The 22,807-nt window shown below is 40.5% G+C and overlaps 6 protein-coding genes across 13 annotated transcripts in view; 3 read left to right on the forward strand and 3 right to left on the reverse strand.

Annotated features, from left to right (window-relative positions):
• The window catches only part of LOC105181376 (myotubularin-related protein 9), a 3,347-nt gene extending 1,643 nt beyond the window's left edge, over positions 1 to 1,704 (reverse strand). The window contains exons 1-5 of the mRNA XM_011138110.3: positions 1,209 to 1,704; positions 955 to 1,120; positions 593 to 885; positions 408 to 511; positions 35 to 339 (exon numbers count right to left, since the gene is read on the reverse strand). Coding sequence (XP_011136412.1) covers positions 35 to 339; positions 408 to 511; positions 593 to 885; positions 955 to 1,120; positions 1,209 to 1,370 — 1,030 coding nt within the window. The 5' untranslated portion in view covers positions 1,371 to 1,704. The remainder of the gene's footprint in view (positions 1 to 34; positions 340 to 407; positions 512 to 592; positions 886 to 954; positions 1,121 to 1,208) is intronic.
• A 77-nt stretch (positions 1,705 to 1,781) lies between these two features.
• Zmynd8 (Zinc finger MYND-type containing 8) lies at positions 1,782 to 9,165 on the forward strand. Of its 2 annotated transcripts, none has more exons than XM_011138112.2 (9): positions 1,782 to 2,262; positions 2,516 to 2,654; positions 2,724 to 2,829; positions 3,442 to 3,956; positions 4,017 to 4,344; positions 4,433 to 4,613; positions 4,788 to 6,803; positions 7,087 to 7,447; positions 8,309 to 9,165. In XM_011138112.2, the coding sequence occupies exons 2-8, from the start codon at positions 2,578 to 2,580 to the stop codon at positions 7,434 to 7,436; spliced, it is 3,573 nt and encodes a 1,190-aa protein (XP_011136414.1). In that variant the 5' UTR covers positions 1,782 to 2,262; positions 2,516 to 2,577; the 3' UTR covers positions 7,437 to 7,447; positions 8,309 to 9,165. The 2 variants fall into 2 exon arrangements, with proteins under 2 accessions (XP_011136414.1, XP_011136413.1); XM_011138111.3 differs by having other exon boundaries at positions 7,087 to 7,385.
• A 644-nt stretch (positions 9,166 to 9,809) lies between these two features.
• Sar1 (Secretion-associated Ras-related 1) lies at positions 9,810 to 13,903 on the forward strand. Of its 4 annotated transcripts, none has more exons than XM_011138109.3 (6): positions 9,810 to 9,930; positions 10,667 to 10,787; positions 11,528 to 11,647; positions 11,951 to 12,016; positions 12,141 to 12,376; positions 12,483 to 13,903. In XM_011138109.3, the coding sequence occupies exons 2-6, from the start codon at positions 10,745 to 10,747 to the stop codon at positions 12,597 to 12,599; spliced, it is 582 nt and encodes a 193-aa protein (XP_011136411.1). In that variant the 5' UTR covers positions 9,810 to 9,930; positions 10,667 to 10,744; the 3' UTR covers positions 12,600 to 13,903. The 4 variants fall into 4 exon arrangements, with proteins under 4 accessions (XP_011136411.1, XP_025158660.1, XP_011136410.1 ...); XM_025302875.1 differs by having other exon boundaries at positions 9,816 to 9,909; XM_011138108.3 differs by having other exon boundaries at positions 9,817 to 10,162.
• A 207-nt stretch (positions 13,904 to 14,110) lies between these two features.
• Hibch (3-hydroxyisobutyryl-CoA hydrolase) lies at positions 14,111 to 16,317 on the reverse strand. 3 transcript variants are annotated; one of them, XM_011138106.2, is made up of 8 exons: positions 16,289 to 16,317; positions 16,094 to 16,187; positions 15,732 to 15,799; positions 15,378 to 15,619; positions 15,049 to 15,290; positions 14,722 to 14,938; positions 14,449 to 14,636; positions 14,111 to 14,368 (listed from the first exon to the last, which is right to left on the reverse strand). In XM_011138106.2, the coding sequence occupies exons 1-8, from the start codon at positions 16,298 to 16,300 to the stop codon at positions 14,223 to 14,225; spliced, it is 1,209 nt and encodes a 402-aa protein (XP_011136408.1). In that variant the 5' UTR covers positions 16,301 to 16,317; the 3' UTR covers positions 14,111 to 14,222. The 3 variants fall into 3 exon arrangements, with proteins under 3 accessions (XP_011136408.1, XP_019696113.1, XP_025158658.1); XM_019840554.2 differs by having other exon boundaries at positions 15,732 to 15,796; positions 16,289 to 16,316; XM_025302873.1 differs by lacking the exon at positions 16,289 to 16,317 and having other exon boundaries at positions 15,732 to 15,796; positions 16,094 to 16,262.
• Positions 16,318 to 17,238: 921 nt separating this feature from the next.
• PDCD-5 (programmed cell death 5) lies at positions 17,239 to 18,360 on the forward strand. The gene is made up of 4 exons (XM_011138102.3): positions 17,239 to 17,446; positions 17,694 to 17,802; positions 17,892 to 18,055; positions 18,141 to 18,360. Exons 1-4 carry the CDS (start codon positions 17,381 to 17,383, stop codon positions 18,189 to 18,191), a joined length of 390 nt encoding a protein of 129 aa, XP_011136404.1. The 5' UTR covers positions 17,239 to 17,380; the 3' UTR covers positions 18,192 to 18,360.
• Positions 18,361 to 18,460: 100 nt separating this feature from the next.
• Positions 18,461 to 22,120, reverse strand: Tmx3 (Thioredoxin-related transmembrane protein 3). Of its 2 annotated transcripts, none has more exons than XM_011138103.3 (10): positions 21,716 to 22,120; positions 21,210 to 21,267; positions 21,101 to 21,140; positions 20,871 to 21,034; positions 20,628 to 20,811; positions 20,323 to 20,467; positions 20,003 to 20,243; positions 19,733 to 19,925; positions 19,460 to 19,652; positions 18,461 to 19,202 (listed from the first exon to the last, which is right to left on the reverse strand). In XM_011138103.3, exons 1-10 carry the CDS (start codon positions 21,756 to 21,758, stop codon positions 19,168 to 19,170), a joined length of 1,296 nt encoding a protein of 431 aa, XP_011136405.1. In that variant the 5' UTR covers positions 21,759 to 22,120; the 3' UTR covers positions 18,461 to 19,167. The 2 variants fall into 2 exon arrangements, with proteins under 2 accessions (XP_011136405.1, XP_011136406.1); XM_011138104.3 differs by having other exon boundaries at positions 21,210 to 21,258; positions 21,716 to 22,118.
• Between the last annotated feature and the right edge of the window lie 687 nt (positions 22,121 to 22,807).

Below are 22,807 nucleotides of genomic sequence, written 5' to 3' on the forward strand. Positions count from 1 at the left end.
AAAAAAAAAAAAGTGATAGTTGATACGCGCGTACCGTGCACCAACACAGCCGCGACTTCTTGATGCAGGCACTGCGCGGTGACGCAAGCAGCGTCCAAAGCGCTTTGCACTGCGGACAGCCAGCCGCTACTATCCAACTTTGACAGCCACTGCGAGGTCGAACTGTTCACGTCGTTGCAAGCGTCTATCAACTTGAAGAAACCATCCGCCAAGTCGTGCGGTCGAGGAATTGGCTTGTGTACTTTGCGCCACTGCGGGTAAGCCGTGTCCATTTCCGTACCTCCACCTCGGGCCTTAGCGCTTATCGCCTGATTAACTGACCTGGTGTCTACTATGTACCTGCCGATAGAATGCAGTAATTGCAGTGACACTGATAAACACACGTGGTATGAGCGCGTCATACGCACCCACGTCTACCGGGACCCAGAACCGCGTTTAACAGTCTTTCATCTTCTTTGCACCTTTTACCAGTAGCACTACACAGTGGTTGGCTGCTTCTCAACAATATGCTCTGTAATGAATCGCCAGGACTCGAGTAAACGTCAGTCGCATCGTTGATTCTCGTGATATGCGTGTAAAATTTATCATTTACCCCGCTTTCGTATCTGTAGCATAAAACAGGAAACCTGCCACCGTCTCTAAAGCTGGCGGAAGCTACTATAACTTTGTCGTCTATTTGACGCGGCACTATTACGGCCGATGGGTATGAGTTACAAACTTTGTAATCTCTGTTTAAGTAACTGATGCGCCACTCGTCCGCGTGTGTCGCCAATAATATAGACCATTCGGAGACAGGCGCGAACGCTGTCCATCCATCTTCTATTTGTACGATGGTGTTGTTGGAGGCCTGTGGTCGATAGAAGAATGGATATTGTAGAGTTTGATCTGCAAGAATAAATCAGGAACAACTCATATGTCATCAAGATGATATTTGAGATTGCTCGATTAGTTTACCAAGCGATATCAGCTTCTCTATGGATAACACAGCATTGGTTAAGTCATTGGTGGAATTAATGTCTAACTGGAGGATCTGAAAGTCCTTGCATTTTAATATTATGCTACCTCCGGCGCTCTGAGTGTTCAATTTCTTCTCCACGACGTCGATGTTTCGGTTCATCAGCTGTATGAAGAAAGAGAAAGGTCGCTGTAAAATTGTCAATCGAGTCAACATTGTGTGCGCGTATGTCGGGTTACTCAAGCGTGCCTACCCAAAGCTCCTGGCCGTCGTTTTGTCTGGAAGATAAAATAAGATGGTGACCGCTGATACACAGTGTTCCATCCATACTCTTGTTACTGCCGTCACTCTTGTCAATTAACATGACATTATCGACTTGCGGAATTAGTATGTTATCGCCGATATGGTCGCCCATCGTGGCCTCGACTGTTCTTTACGGTCGCAGAGAATGCGCAGAATATGCAATATACGACGAGTTTTTCGTGATGCTATAAACACTTTGACAGCACAACATAACCTAAGCGAGCACTGTCACACGATATGGTTCCCGAGCATAATTTCTCCTTGAGATCCAATTTGATTTATCTGCGACATCAACTACTTTTTAGTAGATAATCTTGAGCGCGCGACAGCCTCATTTGCGATACTCGTCATTTATCTTAATCGGACTAGATAAAAGTACAGCTGTTGTACGAGTGTTTACTATCTACGCGATCCATAATCCGCCACATCAATCCGTCTGCACTCTGTACTATCTCTGCTACGATATTCTCCGTAACACCGCAAGCGACAAGGGCGGGGGAGCAGAGAGGGAGGGTGGAAAGAAAGAGGGCGGTTATGGTTCGTGCACCACGTGACCGGGACCACATAACCTGTTAAATAAGGGCGAAACGGTGTAATGACTCTCGACCCATTTGTGCAAACGTATAAAGGAACGATCTCTCATTACGCGACTCGATATCGATATCGGGGGAGGAGTTGCGCAATTTACACGCGCACAAGCTTACGTCATTACAACCGAATAGGACATAACGGAGCGTCGTTAAGAGGATAATTGGGACGAATTCTGGCAGTCGGGACGAATTTCCGCGTGTCGCATGACGCTCTCGAGGATGACAACCTTTGCGACGAGCGGATTGTTACTGCTTTTCACAGGAAAGAACAAAACAGAGCAGCGTGCAATAAACAACGGAAGCCGGTCTAACCTCATCTTTCGTCACGCCTTTCGTAGGACGTGTCGCAGTCGTCGCAGAAGCTTTCTCCACGGTGACCGGAGTAGGAACGAAACGACGTTATCTCTAGAAATAGTAAGCAATGGATCTCTTCTCTCTTCAGCCGCGTTACGTTTGAACTTTCTCGATGTGTCGTAAGAGTGAGTTTGACGCGTATATTAGGAAGGAAAAGAGGATTAAAAAGGAAGTTGGAAGAAGCGCGGGTGAGAGAAGAGAAGAGGATCCGATTACGATAAATTTACGTATAGGTGTTCGTCACTTGTCGCTGCAAAATTGAATCGCGATGTTTACAATTGTCATAATAATTCCATCTCCTTCTTATCGATAGTCAGAAGCGCAGCGAGCTAAAGTACCACGTGATCGCTACGTCGTGAAGAATATCGGCGAGAGATGACACCACCGGTAGCGGGCAAGGCTGACATCGTACGAAGAAGAAGAGGAAGGCTCTCCGACGTGAAGTCGCGCGAGTAAGTGATACGATTTCACTGACCGTCGATTCTGTCGTTCAGTATTTATTAACATTAGCGATCTGTTAGGTCGAGAGAAAAGGATACGCGATCGGCGATTAAGGATGTTTTGAGGCACTGTTCTGTACAGAGTAATAAGGCACGCAGGTGCATCATACGTCGGGTTCTTCATAAGGTAATGCTGCTGTTGCTGCTGTTTATGCTCACCGTCAGCGATAACTCGCGTACACCCGTATGCTTTCGCGAGTAACAAGCGTGGTGCTCTAAGAGAAAGAGAGAGAGAGAGAGAGAGAGAGAGTGAGAGATAGAGAGAAAGAAAGAAAGATAGATAGATAACCACTGTAGGAGTGCTGATAATGTGCTGCAACAGTGTATGTTACAAGTTTTTTTGGGTATATATTGTAGTCTGCTTAATAAAACTTACAATTAACTATAGCGGCAAGTGTTATCATTGTAAGAAATTTCACAAGCAGAAGATTTAAACAATAATACTGTTACACTACTCTTATCTTCTGTGTACAAATGTTACTGAAATAAATATATTGCCCAAGTGTAATATCTTCAAGTAACTCATTATTTTAACTGTTGTACAAGGCATATAATATTGATATCTCTGATCATGTGATTATATAAATAGGTAATATATGTGAATTTAGACTAGACACATGCATCTGTGTCACCAATGCTTTCCTCCTTCAGTGCCAGATGTCTGTCATTGTTTACCATTTTGAAATACTAATTGTGTCAGATATATGTGTATTTGACTGAAACAGTCTTTGTGCTAAAGGTAACAAATAAAATGGCGTCCAATGAACCAGCTGAGAACTCTCTGAAGTCTCCTACAACGGATAATACAGATGCAACTGTATCCGAATTGAAAACAGTTGAAAGGGATTCACCAGTTACTCCACCAGTCAATGAGGATAATAAGCCGAATAATGTTGCTATTGTAGAAGAGAAGAAAGATTCGATAACAGAACAGGACATTGCAACAGAAGAGAAGAAAGATACTGATAACATAGAAGATCAAAACAAACATAAGTTAAGGTCACTGGAAACTGATGAGAATGAACAGGATGAGAAAAAGAATCAGGATGAGGACAAGAATCAGGATAGGAACAAGATCGAACAGGATGAGAATGAGGAACAGAAACCAGATGTGGAAAAGGAAATGGAGAAGCAAGAAAGTGGAAGTATGGCCACATCATTAGATACGGGTGATAAGAAGGAATCCAACGACGAAGGCAATAAGGACTTAACGAGAGGCGGGACTGCTTTGAAACGAAAACGAAAGAGTCAAAGGCAAGTATGATGCACACACATACGTTGCGAGTAACACATGTATGAAAAACGCGTCAACAGTTGTAGCATTTCGTCGGTGGATTCTCACGGGGAGGAGAGCGGCACGAGAAGCAAAAGGAAAAAGTTGAAGAACACGAGCGACAGATTCTGTTGGCGGTGTCACAAAGAGTCCGTGGACGTTTGCTGTACCGCCTGTCCTCGCTCATGGCATCGTAGATGCATAGGTGGGACGCCGCCGTCTCCGCAGAAATGGATATGTGGGGAATGCGCGACCATCTTAACGGCCGAGAATGCGGAGACGCGTTCAACAGCCATGGCACAATTGTCTGTGGATCAATTGTGTATGTTGCTCAAGCATGTGGTCGAGAGACTGCGCGATTACCCTGGTGTACGTGTCTATGTTTCTTTTTTCGCACCGTGTTATGTTACGTAAAGTTAATTTCTTTCATGTATATTATGTTGTACCTTTGACGCAGTCTGAACCGTTTTGCAAGCCGGTGGACCTTGTCGAAGTGCCGAATTATTTGGATTACGTCATCAAGCCGATGGATTTGAGCCTCTTGGAGTCTAATGTGCGGTCTAAGCTCTACGGCAGCACGGATGCGTTCATGGCCGATGCCAAGTGGATCCAACACAATTGCATCGTCTTCAACACGTGTATGTGAATTGACGTTGTATAATTTTAATAAGACGGCCTATAAGTGTCGGCATGCGTTTAATCACGCACGACTTTTCCGAGTTTTTTCATCTCCGACTCTATTACAGTCTTATGGATATCTTAAACTGTGGTTTATATTATATTCTAACATCTAACAATATACAATCTTTCAGGCGGCGGTGTTTATGCAGATACATCGAAACTAACAAACTCTGCGAAACAGATTATCAAAGTGGCACGCTCTGAAGTCTCGGAGATTGAAGCGTGTCCTGATTGCTATGCGCACGGCCGGAATCTGCCTCGGCCTCAACCAGCCTGGTTCATCGAACCTTGTCGTCGACCGCATCCGCTCGTTTGGGCCAAACTAAAAGGATTTCCATTCTGGCCGGCCAAGGCGATGCCGCGTGTGAATTCGCAGGGTTTCGTAGATGTGCGTTTTTTCGGCGAACACGATCGCGCCTGGGTGTCGCCAAAGGATCTCTATCTATATTCGGAAGAACCACCGGCACCGTCGTCACGTAAAAGGAAATCAGACATGGACGAATGCGTACGTGAGATTACACGTCACTGCCGAAAGCTCGAACTCATGTTCGGTCTGTTCAAATTTGCACCGCCCAAGGTGCAGTACAATCCAAACGATCCGATGCAGATAACGCTCATTCTACCGAATTATAATCCTGCGGATCCCAGCAATCGTCTCGTAAATTCCGAATCTTACGACTCGAGAAAAAAATTACCTCCGAGGAAACGGAGTCCGAACAAGGACAAGTTGCAGAGTGACGGCTCGGTGAATGAGAATAATGGGGAACTGAGTGCTACGAAAGAGGCCGTAAACGACGATAACCGGGAGAAGGAGGACGAGGCTGCTGCGACGCGGAAAGTACAAAAATCAGATTCTGCTGACGCTAACGTTATTACGAACTCTCAGAGTAATTTAAGCAGTGATCACGATAAGTTAAGCGAGAAGTTAGACCAAGAGGTCATATTAGTTGCTCAAAACAAAACCGCCAAGAATGGAGCAAAGAGAGTTAAAACGGCGCCGGTGAAGGACACTGAAAACGGTAATGCATCGAGCCCTAATAGAACTGTATCGGACAAAAGTAATTCGCAGAAAGCGAAGAACGAGAGGAAATCAGTCGCTGAGAGTCAGAGAGAGCAGTTGCCCAAATCGATTCGCAGATTGTCCGATATGACGCGAGCGCAGAAGAAGAATCTCGCGAAAAATGCCAACGCTGCCACCAAGCGGGAGGCCGTTCAGAACATGCCCAAGTCGACGCAAAAGAATGCTAAAGGCGGATTAATCAAGACATATAAGCCGAAGAAGCAGATGGTCGAGAAACTGAACGCTGAGAAGGCGCTCAAGTCCACCGTGTTCGCGAGCAAGGAAAACAATCGGCTAACGACAATGCCGAATGCGAGCGGACCGGCTACCAGCAAGAGGTCGCTGTCGGCCAGCGGTAAGGTGAAGGACCCGACAAGCGCCAAGAAGATACCGGAAATCGACATAACGCTGTCACCGCCCGCTACGCCGAGCGTCAAGACTTCCCCCAGGATAGAATCTCGACCTGTCATCCAGTCGACAAATCTTCAAGCACCTGTATCGTTCACACCCTCCTCCGATTCGAAGCCCCTGCTGCTCCTTGTGGTGAACAACGGCGGCACGACGGCGGAGAAAACCGCGACGATAGTGAGGGATCATCCGGAGAACAAGGACGTGTTAGCAAAGGAAGCGAAGGACGGTTCACCGCAGAAGAAAGAGAGTAAGGCGAAAAAGACCTTCCCGAATAAATCGCGCGGCACCGCGCAGACCAGTTCCCGCCCGTTGGCGACAACTGTGGCCGAGCTCCCAGTTCAGCCTTCCATCGGCAAGTCCAACACATCCTCCTCCTCTTCCTCCTCCTCCTCCTCCTCCTCTTCCTCCTCCTCCTCTTCCTCCAACGTTTATCAATTACTGCCACCGGAGGCCGGACCGATCAGCGCACGTCTACATCGCAGCGCGCAAGAGCTGGCACGTAGAATGGGTCAGCTGATGGAAGAAGCGTACAAGGAAGCAGCCGAGGCGGAAAACTGCAACAGCGAGAACGGCAACGCCGACAGTTATCAGGCTACCATATTCTTTCTACGTATGCAGATCGAGCATATGAAGTGGCAGCATCAGCAACAAATGGCTGAATTGAAACACAACGCTGGTACGTGTCCGTTTTACGTAGCTTACGTCGTATGCATTTTTTTGCAAGTCCCTTTTCGGTAGCGTTTCAGTGGCTGGCATTGATGAAAGATCCTTCTGGAAGATGTAAAGAAAAATATTTTTGTTGTTTTCTCAGCGGGCATAAAAATTCGTGTTTATTTGATCCAAGTTCACTTTCACGTGGCATTTGCATAACAAGTAACAAGTAAACGATGGATGCGAAATTAGATCGATTAGAGAAGACGATAGAGAGAGATTCCAAAGATGTGTCGTCGCGATTTCAGATCGTACGATGCGCGAGATGCGAGCGAGTCTGGAGGCGGAGAAACTGCGATCGGTTCAAGAGGCACGCCGGGAGGTCGAGGAGGACAAGGTACGGTGTATCGAGGAGACGAAGCGGAAGCAGTGGTGTGCCAAGTGTGGACAGGAGGCACTGTTCTACTGTTGCTGGAATACCGCGTATTGCGACTATCCTTGCCAACAAGTGCATTGGCCGATGCATATGCGGACGTGCTCGCAGCAGCCGACCTTCACGACCATCGTCACCTCGAGTTCCAGCGTGAACACGAACTCGCAAGCGCAGGTGATGCCCAGACTCGTGTTTAACGCTACGTCGGACATATGGAAGGCCTAGAGTGGATCGGTGTAAGTCCCAGCCAAGTTGAGACAGCAGGAGTTCAATATGTAATTTGAGGACACCGTAAGAACGTGCACGTGCACTCACGCACGCACAATCGCGTATATATTTATACTTCATTTCCGTGCCGTTAATTTCTCGCCCGTTCCTGTTCCACTTGACGTACTGGAGGACTATATGAATACGTTACCGTGTATCAACGACGCGCCAATGAAACCAAAGGCAAATGCGCAGAGTCGTGACTTTTCGAAAGTATCATTTCCAGCATTTGTTTTCTCTCCGAGGATTGTTCGTTTATTACGATGCAATGGGAATGGAATATTTACCGAAATGTTAAAAAATGCACAAATCAGTTACGATAAAGTTTTTTTTTCTTCCTCCAATTATAGAGATCTGCCGAAGCAAGACGAGTAAAGCGGTACGAAGGTAGCGACGAAAAATTGATCGCGCAACCGAAAGTGGTCAGAAGAGTCAAAATATCTTTCGTTGATTGGTTGCCGTCGATAAACTGTCGGCTGTCTATTGCACAAACGCTTGATAGTGCAAATTGAAAATGTAATGCAATATATGCAAGGCGACATATCGACATGATGATATGCTCACCAATCCAACATGTATACGCGAAACTTGCTTAAAAATCAATTCGATTATCACGAATAATATATGGTTCAATGGTTTACGCACCGATGCATCGATGTATCGATGATGTTCGCACTTTTGACTTACACTATTGATGCTCTGGACGCTCCGAAAGTGCTCCTCAAAAATTTTTGTTCTCGCTACTCGGTCGCAAATAATACATCGTATCGCGCCGTCGCATCTCACCCTAACGCGGTGATAACTCTGAAGTACTTTCTCCTACTTTGCAGGAAGATAACAACACGCAAGGTCCGCCCGGCAGAGTGTACGCTCTACCACGCAGCAAATTGAGCGGAATTTCATCGTCATGGTCCACTTCATCCCTAACGAATAAGACTAATCAGGATTCAGTTTAGAGAAAGCCCCCGCCCCCCCCTTCTTTTTTTCTTTCACGACCGTACATCGGAAGCAAAATTCGGTGCGGATAAAAGCGCGAACACCTTGTCTTTCGCGAGTTCGAAGTGGCATCTGCGCGCGAAAGCCGCGACATGAATTGTGCACCGTGTATTTATCCTTTACGGCTCGGAAACGTAAGTGTGTGTATAGCTTGTCTCTTTCTCTCTGAAGAGGAGAAGATACATCATGGAATGTGCAATGCAAATTGCAGTGTCTGTGCAATTTTCAACGCGTCGTTGATGTTCGCCAAGCGATTAAGTTGCAAAGACTCGAATGTGTAGCGATACATGTTTTTTGGTTAAATGTTTTCTCTTCTTTTTTCTCTCTCTCTCTTTCTCTCTCTCTCTCTCTCTCTCTCTCTCTCTCTCTCTCTCTTCTTTTAACTTGCGATGTTTCTGTAATTATTTAATATGATGTACGTCGTTGGACACAGGCGCACTGATTAATCTTGTACGATACGATAATTATGCATTTTTGGTAGTTTAACACATTCGCTACGATGAATTATTTGGGGATATCGTCCCCGCAAAACAGTCTTTTATCTTTTGTATAACAAGCTTTATTGGTGTGCACATAAAAGAGGCAAAAAATGATCGTTGTCGCGTGTATGATGCACTGATGCTACACAACATATTTTTCGTAGAAGATTACCGCGTCACAAATATGTGCCACTGGTAGTGAATGTGTTGAACAACAATTGGTTCGTTTCCAAAAATTGTCAACGTAAGACTTTGTAGTGACATAATAATTTCTACACAACTTTTCCGTTTATCCTCTACGCCACTTTCCTTCGAAGCGCGGAATAGGAAATGAAAATTATTTTTTCAACAAGAATTTCGCAACGAAAGACACACACATTTTCGAGATAAGACATTTGACGTTCTTGTAAAGTACAATAAGCAATTGTAAACACTTATTTTCTTCGTCGTGACAATTTGTGACACGCGTAGAATTAAATATGTAATTATATGAGGATGATTTGATAAGTCCATCCGAACAAAAAGTATCTCATCACGTTTATTAATAAAATCAATCAGCAGAGATGTTAAAATTTATACTTCAACCACATTACAACCCTCAGCGAAATCGTATGTCAGATATGTTTTTATCGTCTAACTTTAAACTTTACCTTTACCAAAAAGGTAATTTCCTCCAATTATAATATCGAAAACGATTTGTACGAAATGTCTTCTGAAGAAAAAGGAGAATGATCTCATTGAGAAAAAATTACGCACACACGTATAACTACACAGTGCGCAGTGCGACGCGTTCGGTAGAGGATATTTAAAGTTAGCGCGTACGGGACAGCACCTTTCCGGCGCAACATGGCGAACGGAAGTAGACGTCACCCAGTGCCAACTGCCAGTCAACGGGGCTTCGTCGGGCTACCCTTTCTATGGGAGGAAAAGCTCTTTTCTCCGTCCCCGCGGCCTCTGTACGTTTTTTTTCACATTGGGTACGTCAAAACTCGCCAGCGGCGAGTTAACGGGTTTTCTCATCGTTGCTCTCGAACGCGCGACGCGCGCGATCCTTGGAGGCAGTCACCCGTCGAATTACATTCCGACGGTGATTCGCTTGAGACAGAGATAGAAAGGGGAAGAGAGAGAGAGACAAACGTCACGAAAAGTAATAACTGTTTAGTGTCAGTAAACGAGAGAAACGCGACGAGAGAAAGAGGGAATTGTTCGGTGAGTCATGAATCTTCGATTTGTAAATTGTTCGTTGATCATAAACAGCTAAATGGAACGGCGCGAGTAGTCATGACTTCCACGTCGCGGTTTCGTTCCATCTCAACTGCACTCTCCTACACCTTTCGCGTGTATAATTAGAGGAGTGTGGATTAGACTGCCGCAGAGAGAGAGAAAGAGCACCGAAATCATACGGAGGTGTAGAGAAGTGCAACGGAGTGTGGAAGGATCGCGCACGACGTATCGCTGCAACGACGACGACGACGAAACAACGACAAAGATTACGACAACGCGACGACGACGACGACGACGGTGACGGTGACGATGGCGACGACGCACCGGGTTTCTCATGCCGATTATACCTCTAGCACTCTGGACGCGCGACGAGCGAATCAAGGTCGCGACAGCGAATTTAAAAGAATCGGCTGTATCGCGCGCGCGAGACGCACAATCGGCGGTCACGTTGGCAAACGGTGATCTCGTTAACTTTCCTTATTGTTGCAGAGTCATTCGTTAGTTAACACGTACGCGCGTACGAACGCACGGTGGACGTAGTGTTGTAACACCCTCGCAGCTGCAAATATGTTTATTTGGGACTGGTTCGCTGGGGTGCTGAATTATCTCGGTGAGTGAAACTCGTTTACTAGAACTTTAATGTGCGCCCTGTGACCGATGGAGAAATTCTACGAGATAAGCACGGGGGAATTGTAATTTGATTATAACGCTGCGATTGTAAACCGTTATATCGAGAGATGATAAATATGCGTACTCATCATTGGAAGTGTCATATGTGATCTCAATAATTTTCCTGCACTGTCATTTCGTTGGAAATGGTTCATGGAAGTGGTTGAGAGATTTAATGTTAATTATTTTATTTGACTTGTGAAAACAACTGTTGAACACAAAGAGCTTTGTCTCACAGGAGTGATGCTATTTACTAAACATATATATTGACTGCCATGTCATTCTTATACAGATGATACGTCACTTTATAAAGTGAGTGTGTTATACATAATATATGATATTTTGATATTTTATGCTCCATTATGAATGACATTAAGAAATATTCCATACTGTTTATTATAAAATATTGCAAGAAATAAGTCTTATTTCTTAGAAATTACAATCTAAAGTTAATTTGGAATTAACTATCATAAAATGATAATCAATACGATATGTTTGCATCATCTTTAGTGAAATAAGCAAAATAGAGATTATATTTCATAAGAATTATAATTAGCATCAATTACTGTTGTATAAACTAATTTCGTACAAGTACCAGAGATTTGAAAGAATTTGGAAGAATATCTTTAGATTTGGCGTAAGTTTAATTTCCTAGTAAGATTGTTACTTTTTTGTTTTCAGGATTGTGGAAGAAGAGTGGTAAGCTTCTCTTCCTGGGTTTGGATAATGCAGGCAAGACCACATTGCTTCACATGCTCAAGGATGATCGTTTAGCTCAACATGTGCCCACGTTGCATCCAAGTAAATAATTTTACTTCCTAACCTATTTATCTTTCTTTTCTATTTAATTTTTTCATCATATTTTTTTAAATGTACAAAGTATTTCTAAATATATAAAATATTAGGAATATTTTATATATTCAAGAATATATTATACAAACAGTTTTCTTGCTTGTGTTAACAAGTTGTACATATTTAAAAATACAAAACTACTATGATGATGCGCACTGAAGTAAGAGATTGTTTCGACTATAACCTGCACAACAATTGGTCAGGATCAGATGATTATGTTGAATTGTTTAATTAATAATTGATATTTTTCAGCTTCTGAGGAATTGTCCATTGGAAACATGAGATTTACAACCTTTGATCTCGGGGGCCATACTCAAGGTATGCAAATGGATGTGTACATTTTATGAAAACACTTGTTCCAAACTCACAACTTGTCACATACGACATACAAAGATGTTACACGATTATATATATATATATATGTATATGTATATGTTTCCAGCACGCCGAGTGTGGAAAGATTACTTTCCAGCTGTCGATGCGATAGTTTTTCTCGTTGATGCGAGCGACAGAACAAGATTGCCCGAGTCGAGGGCTGAGCTCGATGCGTTGTTAACCGACGAACAACTCAGTGCGTGCCCCGTTCTGGTATTAGGCAATAAGATCGACAAACCATCTGCAGCATCCGAGGATGAACTAAGAAACTTTTTCAATTTGTACGGACAAACAACAGGAAAGGTACAGCCGTGCGATACAAGAGTCATATCGATTATTTCGATTATGTCTCGTGTGAATGTACCTGTATATACTTGTGAACTGAGATTACTTGTGATTCAATTTTTAGGGTAAAATTTCTCGCAATGAGATACCAGGCCGTCCACTGGAGCTGTTTATGTGCTCAGTCTTGAAGAGGCAGGGATATGGGGAAGGCTTCCGTTGGCTCGCACAGTATATCGATTGAAAACGTATATGTATTGTATCAGACACGCATACACACACGATCAGTTTCATGAACATTTTCCCTCTCTATGGTTCCTGGTTAGCCGATGTCGTTCGACAACGTCGAAATACCGGTACTGTAATGATTCTCTTCGTACAAATTTGATAGTGGGAGAGGAAAATCATTTCATTGACACAAATAATAAATACAGTCACGGAAATTTGAAATTGTACACATAAGTAGATGCAGGAGATTTTAAAAAAAGAGAGAAAGAAAAAACAAGCGAGTGTTACCAAAAACGCTCTATGTTGTATGATAGAAATCGTGAGTTTCTTTCTTTAATGTTAAATATCCGCGAAGCAGCCCGGTGGCGCCCGTCACTTCCCTTTATCTCTTTCTCTCTCCCACCCTTCCTCTGAAATACTTCAAGCCCCATGCGAATCTTACGTGGATTCCTGTTCATTTTGCGAGTCACAACTGAGGAAATCTTGGACACGCTGGACAATGAAATAAACGTTTTGATAAATAAAAACTATAATAAACTATTTAAGAATTCCAAGTGTTTTTGTAGACTTATTTTGGGTTAGCTATTAGTTATTTATAATGACGTGTAATGTTAGATACTAATTTTATAGTCATTGGGAAAATTGAAGTTATATAGAAGCGTGCAAATACGTAATTTATAAAAATTAAAAGAATCGATATGTTAACCAGCACGCGCATTTCCACACGTGCGTCAGCGTTATCTTCGACTTTGATCGATCTTGAAAGCGACGATTATTCAAACTAATAAATACGACGCATTTCATATTCCGTTGCTAGGCGTTTACACTAATGTTTGATTTTTCCACGTAACTTTGCATTTGCATGTCAATGTTGCGTATGTTGTTTGGAATTTATTATTATTTAGAAAAACTAGAATATATGTGTAAAAACATTTTTTGTAATTTTTTCCGCGCCATGGCATAAAAAAGTTCGTCAAACTGTGATCACCATCACTAAATAGCCGCAATTACGTTATGTTTTTAGGTAGGAAATTGTTGGTTGTGAAATTGCATGTATCAAGTGTAACTAACATCAGTTAATAAGTAGCACATATCACATCGGATATAAAATGATCTTCAGTTATAACATACGTTGCGTTTGAAAGCCAATGCGATCTAATCGGATCAAAAAAACTGTTATCAAAAAAAACAGAATTATTCGTAAGCGCATATACGTGTAAATTGTGGCAAATTTTCGTTCGATACGTTTTTGTAAACTCACTTGTGCGGATTCTTGATCGCACAGAGTCGCGTCCGAAATAAAGATCGAATTTACGAGACCACACATCTCCCTCCTGTGCAACAATTAAAATAAATATACTTACGACGTCTCCGTTTCGTTACTTCACGCGAATGAAATATTTTACATAATCGTGTCCTGAACCAATTGTTCGTGTTGTTGAAATGGTATTTAACAATTGATTGTTACATATAACAGTCGCGATATACATCATTAAAAATTTATTATGCAAGGAATGAAAAGACAAATTAGTAAGCTCGTCCTTTTAATAGACTTTTGAGTATAAAATTATGTATAACAATAATATTTAATAATGGTTTCAATAATAATCCATTGTTTGCCAAGTACATTCCTCAGTTCTCACAGTTTACTCGCACTCAATTCTAATTCCAACTCGACAGGTAACGGTGCGAATCGTTTATTAATATATTCATTTGTGACATTAGCCAAAGTGCTAGGTTTCCACATCGGTTTTTGATCTTTGTCGATCAAGAGAGCTCTCACACCTACAATCAAATTGTAACGTAATTGAATCGTAATTGAGAATAATTAGTCGTACAATGTCGATTGAATCCTTCCTGATTACCTTCGTAAAAGTCGCTCGCTTTGTCTAGCGCGGTATACGCCAATCTATATTCAATTTTCAAACATTCCGCTAAAGATTTTTCTTTCGCTTCGTCGATTGCTTTCTTTGACACTTTAAGAGAGGACGGGCACATTTGGAATAGTATCTCCACGTTCTTCCGAGCCCATTCCGAATCGTCTTCCTTTAGTCTTCACAAAGATTATTTACATTTTTGCATGAGAAGAGCAAATGTTAATTCAGTTGTTGCAAATTTAACAACTATTTTTATATCACCTCTCGATTATCTCCTCAATGGTCGGAGCAGAGAAGCAATGCTCTATTTGTGACATGTGAGGCGCCAAGCTGAATTCGCAATTCAACTTTGGCTGATATTTGATCAAAATGTCATTGATGCTGTCGTTTGGTGATGTTGACAAATCATGCTTCAGATCCGGGAGTTTCTCTGATGGCACGTAATGCGTCGCAATCCCAGCAAGAAGCACATCAACACCTTTATTAAACAAAACATATACGTACACACACATATGCATATACATATATACATACTAGATGACATACATATGATGTAAAATTTAGAGGAAGAATATAGTTTTCACGTACCTTTTAATCTGTGGCCTGTTAGACCCAAATAAAGACCCAATTTTCCTTTCAGTCTAGGCAAAAAGTAAGTTCCACCGACATCAGGGAACAGTCCTATCATTGTTTCCGGCATAGCAAAGAGTGTCTTTTCTGTAGCGACTCTGTATTTGCCATGTACAGACAATCCAACACCACCTCCCATGGTTATCCCATTGATGAAAGCTATGAAAGGCTTCTTGTACACACTAATATAATGATTCAAGCTAGAAGGAAAACAAATTTTCTTATTTGTTTTCATACACACATAAAAATATATCTATCTGTGAGTAAACACGCATTCATCAACTTACGTATACTCTCTTCTAAAGAATTCTTGCCCAAAAGTCTCCCCGTTTGGTTCATGTAATACTGTGGTAATAGACTTAACATCACCTCCTGCACAGAATGCTTTATCACCTGCCCCTTCTATCATTACTAATCTCTTTGAAGATTCCCATTGCTTCAAAATAGGATGGATTTTTTTAATCATGGACAGATTCAAACTATTCAATACCTTGGGCCGATTCAAAATTATCACACCGCAATCTCCTACCTATTTGTATAAAAAAAAAATGTATAATTATAACATAAAAAGTAACAAAATTAAACAAAATTAAAAAAGTTAGAAATTCTTAAATGATAAACATGATGATATAAAGACATACCTCTTTCATGAGGACATCATCTTGTGTGGTTTCATACATACCCGTATATGTAATGTCTCTAGCAGCTGCTGGAAAAAACCATTCGATAATCATTTGCGGAATCAATATGTTCTAGTAAATAGAAAAAACTAAATAAAAATATTTTATTTTGGTATGTAATTAGAGATATTTTTTTACTTATATCAATATGTTACAGTTAAATCTATTTAAAGAATTAATAAAAGAAAAATTTAGATGAAGAGAGAATGAGAGGGAGGGAGGGAGGGAGGAAAGGAGGGAGGAAGGAGGAACAAAATCTTTTAGGAAGTTTTAAGCTATAAAAGTGACATTTATATCTAGGTTAGATATAAATACATTTATACCTGTGGAGAAACTTGATGTTGAAAGACATCTAATAGCAACTTGCTTGATTGCACTCATGTTTGAACACCATAGCTTTCTTGTGATGTTTCGCCCCTTATAAGAGAACTCATACTTACTACATTACCTCAGTGACTGGCAAATAATTCAACTACATGCATATATATATATTTGTAATAAGTTCATTGAATACATACGTATATATACATGTTGTTTAGTAATACAGAAATATATATTCAACTGTAATGTAAATATATAAAACAATAAAATTATATCATTTTCATTATATATTACAATAATTGTCTAGATATAACGAAACGTAGCTCTCCTTGAATAGTATTATGTGTACTGACATCCCACGTACTTCGTATCACATGTGACGTCGATACCGATAAGACAAGATAAAATATTCCAGAGTTACAAAATATTCTAAACGTTATCTATCCCATTTCCAATATATTTTAAATGACCATTGTTTATTTTTATATACTTTTTATCACTATTTATTTTGTTAAACAAGCAATAGGATAAAATCTACGAGAAATAAATTAAAGGTCTGTGTATGTTCTTTCTCGAAGTACTTTTGAACTAGCGCATATTAGTACAATGAGTTAGAATGAGAGAGAAAATATATCTGTTTCATTCCAACTTATTGAAATAGTACGGAAGTCCTTAAAAAAAAAAATCTTAGGTTTCATTAAAAATAAGTCAAACATAAAATATAGAATTTGTCGCTTATCTTTATTTCTGAAGTTCTATTTTCTACAAATAAAATTTCATTTCTTATCATTTGACCATAAGATAATTAATGCGTAAATCTCAACATTTATGCCAAAGAATCAAATCCAAATCGAGCAGGGACAGCTGCAGTATAATTCTTCGAAAAAGAACAGACCCTTAAGCCGGTTGCACACAGGACGCGCGGCATGTTTGCCGCGCAGCGGAAGTTGGTTAGGGAATATTTCAGTAGCCAATCAACGTTCCAAATGTCGCGTGTTCGTAAATATTATTTCCGGGCAAGCAAGATGCTGAATGGCTACCGCAGTATTCCGCGTTCTGTGTGCAACCGGTCTTTTACTAACCATATAACTAAAACCAAACTTTCCAAAGCCAGTCTCGGAACGCACCTAAAGCACAATTCGATAAATCTTCAACAAATGGGTTGGTCGTTTTCATTCCCATTGCAGATAGAAGAGTACGGGATAACAGATACATTTCATATCAAACATTGAGCAATTTTGTATCTTTAATTGTCTGATCTCGTCAAAATCTGACGGAGCGCAATAAGCATGTCAGATCCGGAACTCGAAGTGTTGCGACAGCAACGACTGGCTCAATTGCAGTCTCAGTACAAGGTAATTTTACTTCGCTGTAAAATGCCGCGCGTATACTAAGGAAAGTCGTCTGTGGACATTGGTGTCCTGCATAAAACTTTATGAAAATAAAGATGGATGAAATGTACAATATAATTGCAATGATTAACGATACTATTCAAAGCTTGCAGAAGATTATAGAAGAGAATTGCACGTAATATTTAGGTTAAGTGTGAATTATATATGTATTTCAACGAATTACGATTGTTGATTGCATGTAATTTTTTAGAGTAACAATGTCGACAATAAGCAGGCAATGGAAGAAAGAATGCAGCAGATGGAAGATATGAGGAATTCTATATTAACTCAAGTGTTAGATCAATCGGCTAGAGCAAGACGTAACCTTCTCTATATTAAAAATATTGTTGATATTGCATGAGTAAGTTAATACCAATCGTTATTAACATTGTGCATTTATCGAATACAGTGAATACACTTTGCCTTGGAAAGCCAGAGAAGGGGAAAATGGTGGAAGAAATGCTTGTGAACATGGCACAGCGCGGTCAAATAGCTGGCAAACTTGGAGAAAAAGAACTGATCAGTTTACTTGAGAGTGTGAGTCAGCAAACACAGAGAAAAACAACTGTCAAAGTTAGTATAGTATGATTGTGTATGTGTGCAATCTGATAATGCAGTGAGTTGCAAGTTTAGTAACAATCCTAAAATTCTGTTCTAGTTTGATAGAAGAAGAGCAGCCTTGGATTCTGATGATGATATGGAGTTATAGCAATTGTGCAAGTTTTGTGTTTAATATTGCTGGATGACCAGTGTATTTTAGTACTTTCGATTTCAAAAGGTTGCAGGTAATCCTTTACAATTAGGTTGCATACTCTTAAGCTTAGTCATATATCTTTATTTTTATTCAATATTCAAATAAAAGTCATAAATATTGATTACGAGAATCTTGATAATGGGTAGAAGTAGAAGTTTCCAATACTGTTTCTCATTTAATAATTAAATATAGCGTGTATCTATACAAATAGCATCGGCAATCTATCGGGAGAAATGTTTTCAATATTTTGTGTTTTTTATCTTTTTTCCTTTTCTTTATTTGATACATATAAATAGATATTTCTTTCGGCAAATACAAGATAGTACACTCTCACATAACACTATTCTCCATTTTGAAAGGAGAGATCACAATCACACTTTCAGTCTACACGATACAACAAATAACAATTCCGCACGACTTACATAAGACTATATACTGTTATCATTATATATTATTCATATTTGTAAAATAACCAATGCTCAATTTGATGGTGATAAAATTGGACTTTACGAAATGTGTGAATATTCGCATTTTAATATACAAATTTTTGATATTATATCTTTGTTAAAGCTGTGTTAAAGAAACAAATTTTCCCGAGTGTATACACGCTTGCTTAATTCGATAGGTTGTATTGTCATGTGGAATATATATATATCTATATCACTATAATATATATATATCACTTTTTGACACATAACTCAATCACAAGAAACAAGAAGATTGAAATATACGATTAATCACTATTAAAAGGAGAAGAGAGGAAGGACATTTTATATGACATGACAGCGATATGCGTCGTTGCCTGAAATTCCTCGCATTCTTACGAACGATTTGGCAAGTATGAGAGTGTATAACAAACGCAATCAGAAGCGCTTATATACATAATGAAAAAAAGTCTCGGAATTTCGAACGACATTACCCGTAATTATTCTTAATCCTTCTTCATATGGCTCGATTCAGTACTCTCTGGAAATAACACGTATGCAATGATGCAAAATTGACAAATTAATTAATATAAAAACCTGAATGAGAGAAATATATACATACATATACATTTATATATATATATTATATATATATATATATATATTTCTCATCCAAGTCTTTATTAATATATTAGACAAACGGACAGACACGCACGCTCATACACACACACACACACACACACCAAATGCGCACAATAATACATCAAGAGACACAATAGTGTCTCGGAAAAAAATTACCCTCTTCGTCGTCGTCAGCATCCATGATATCTTGGCAACAAGTCCCGTAACATATTAACGATAGAAATCCAGCTGGCAATCCAAACAACAATGTTGTCAACGTAGGATTACCCTTCCACATTGCAGTCAGAGTAGTTCTCAGCTCAAACCAAGATCTATAAATGCGTACCAGCCAGCCGTTTCCACCGTATCGCTAAAAATTCATCGATATCAATACATTGTTGAGACACTGAATCGGCAGCAAGCATCTTTGGAGGAACATTAGCATCGTACCGGAGCGCTCTCGTCACGAATCTGTTCCAGAAACAGTTCTATTACATACGGGGTCAATTTCCCTGTCTCGTCCTCGGGAATGTGATGATGGTTCGTAGTTGTATTTATTACAATTAAGCTCGGTAAAGGTAGCACCATCATCGCTATGCTATTGACTAGATCAGGACTAGCTATCCAGCCGAACTGAAAATGGCTGTGAACGCGACTCATGTCAATATTGATATTCAACGTTTCCATCGAAGGTATATCCAAAAATGATGTGTAACGTACTCGTGATATTTCTCTCGTTTGCTTTTGATTATAGATTCGATCATATCTTTGAATTCTAGCATATCAGGCGCGACCTCTTCCAGTTGATTTTCCTCGACCACCGCTAAAACGAGATTCTTATTCGTCAGGAACAACTGATTTATATTTCCCCTGGTCACTTTCGGAAATGTCGGGAAACGCTCCGCGTTCACCCACTTGTAGAGTGTCTCGTTCACTCTCTCTACGTCCATCTGATGATGTCCTGTGAGTTGCATATTAAAGCGAGTCAACGTAAAGCACAAGATAATAATCCTTTCTCCTCCACTCTTTGCTCGACTCACCGGTGAAATTGTAATGTGAGCTCTCCTTGTACACAAACAATGCTGGAACGTTCTCCACTGGCGCGTGTTTATTCACAACATTCGGGTGGGACTGATAGAAAAATGCATGCGCTTGAAATATATTTGCAGTCTTATGATACAGTTCCTGTAATATAGAGAAATGACTCTAAATGCCTTGACGAATGATTTATATGCTTCAGAGAATATTTTAAACTTGTAGTCTTTCTAGGAGGAGAATGTGGTATGATATACTATATCATATAGATGATTATTTCTGTAAAATCGTTTAAAAAAAAAAGTTATACCCATAAGATTCCAGATCTGTCTCCCACATATAAGAAGTAGAGATCGCGTTCTTTCTTTATGGTGTCAAAACTTTGGGTCCTTGTTATCTCTTGTACAGAAGGGCCACTTAGTCTTAGCGCAAATTTCACTATTTCATCTCTAGTTCTGTCGCCATGGTACACAAACTCCTTTTCACCTTTTAAACTGGAATTGAAACTCGCAAGATATTGTTATACAAGTCAAAACAGGAGAAATGTACATACAATAGAATAGTGGGAAATCCTTTGACTTTGAACGTCTGCGCCACACTAGTAAACCTGGTGCAATCCACTCGTCCCACTCGTATCGACGTAGCGTGCAAATTCTGAGCTACGTGAGCCCAAATTGGCTCTAATCTTTTGCAATGCGCGCACCATGGCGCGTACATCTGAAAAAAAAAGTTAGCTATAACTTCCAAATGTATAGGACGATATCTTGCAGGCAATAAACATACCATGACTAGCCATTGTCCATCTTTGTGTATATCTAAAAACCTGCAAGAAAGATACGTATATCAAAGAACGATAGACAGCAGAGAATCGGGCATAAAGCACATCCCTCACCTGTCACTTAATTCAATTACGCGCGATGCTGCCGTGTGCGTCAAAATTGCTGAAAAAGCTAAGATGTATTTCAATGACAAACAGTGTACGATAGTAATGACAATTGCGATCTCGTAAGATCGTGCGGTGACGCGCAACGCGAGTCAAATCTGCCGAGCGCAGCTTCACGAGACAATTAATCAGTTTCGATCGCAAGTGCATGTACGATATGATCGTAGAAGCGAGAACGCACGTAAGAGAAATACAAGAGAATCAAATTCCAATGCGATCATTTTAATGCGATTGTTCGGCGTGAAATGACGAGCTGTAACGACGGGAATTGAATTAGACGGGTGTCAGGTGAGTGTGTCTGTTTATCGATCAGGCTACGTGTCAAGTTATGTCAAATCGCGCAAAACCGCGTGTGTGTAGCCACTTTTCTCTCGTTTTCTTTTTTGTCCTTTTTTGCAAACACGTAAGATATTTTTCGGCATTCTCGAAGTAGCGCCAACACGATGGCCGCTTACCATAGAGAAGCGCGACGAAACAGACTCGCGTCAGGGAAACCATTCTGATTGTGGGTTTGAGATCTCGAGAGACGATGAGGGTCAGCTTCCCTCATTTGATCCTGCAGGAGTACGGGCGTGTCGAGCAAAATTGTCGTATCATTTTCGACGTTCGCACACCTTGACTCCTATAGCTGATCACAGATTTTATCCGTCTTCCTTTTTCGTTCACTCGCTTGTCGCGCGAGCTCACACGAAACGGCCGATCACGTTCTGCCGCATTTTCCGTTTGCGCGTACGATACGCTTCTCGTTTCATCAAACTCGCCGCTGACTCCGCTACTGACCAGCGTACAATCGTACTTACGTACGCGTTCCGTCTTAACTGCACTTTTCTGTACCTTACACCTTAAAGTGCAACCGGATAGGCATTATCCGGTTCTTGGGTCCACAACTTGCTTTAAACGGAGTTTAAAGCTAAACCAATGGTTAAAAGCAATAGTAAATGCGCATATACTAGTGCTTTTAACCATTGGTTTAGCTTTAAACTCCGTTTAAAGCAAGTTGTGGAACTGGGCCTTGAAAGGAGAAAAATAAGGACTGTTCGTTTTGTCTGCACTGCTGAACTGGTGCAACAAGTTGGAGTGAGAAAACCTACGTTTGTCTCACTTTAACTTAATGCACCAGTTCAGCAGTGCAGACAAAACGAACAGACCTATGATATCCTGGTATCCATTTAAACGTATCACGTGATTTTTTTGCATTCGACAGATCAGGTGTGCATAAAGGTATTATAGACATTGAAGGGAAAAAAGAAATGATAGGACATTCTTTACAAGATGAGAAAATTGTATGAGCTGGCCAATTTGTCTCAGCTGTCTAGCTTTGAGAGGGGAACAAATATAATAATTGTGTGTACAGAGAATATGTATATTTCTATCGTATATATAATTTTATTAATAAAAACCTTTCATATACACATCATTGGTATAAAACGCACGTATAACTAAAATAAAAATACATACAAGCGTTGTAATGTATTTTTTACGACAGAATTTCTCTCTCTCCCTCTCTCTCTCTCTCTCTCTTTCTCTTTCTATACATATACACACAT

The sequence above is a fragment of the Harpegnathos saltator genome, unplaced genomic scaffold (genome assembly GCF_003227715.2).
Source record: "Harpegnathos saltator strain DR-91 unplaced genomic scaffold, Hsal_v8.6 scaffold518, whole genome shotgun sequence".
NCBI classification, from domain to species: domain Eukaryota; kingdom Metazoa; phylum Arthropoda; class Insecta; order Hymenoptera; family Formicidae; genus Harpegnathos; species Harpegnathos saltator.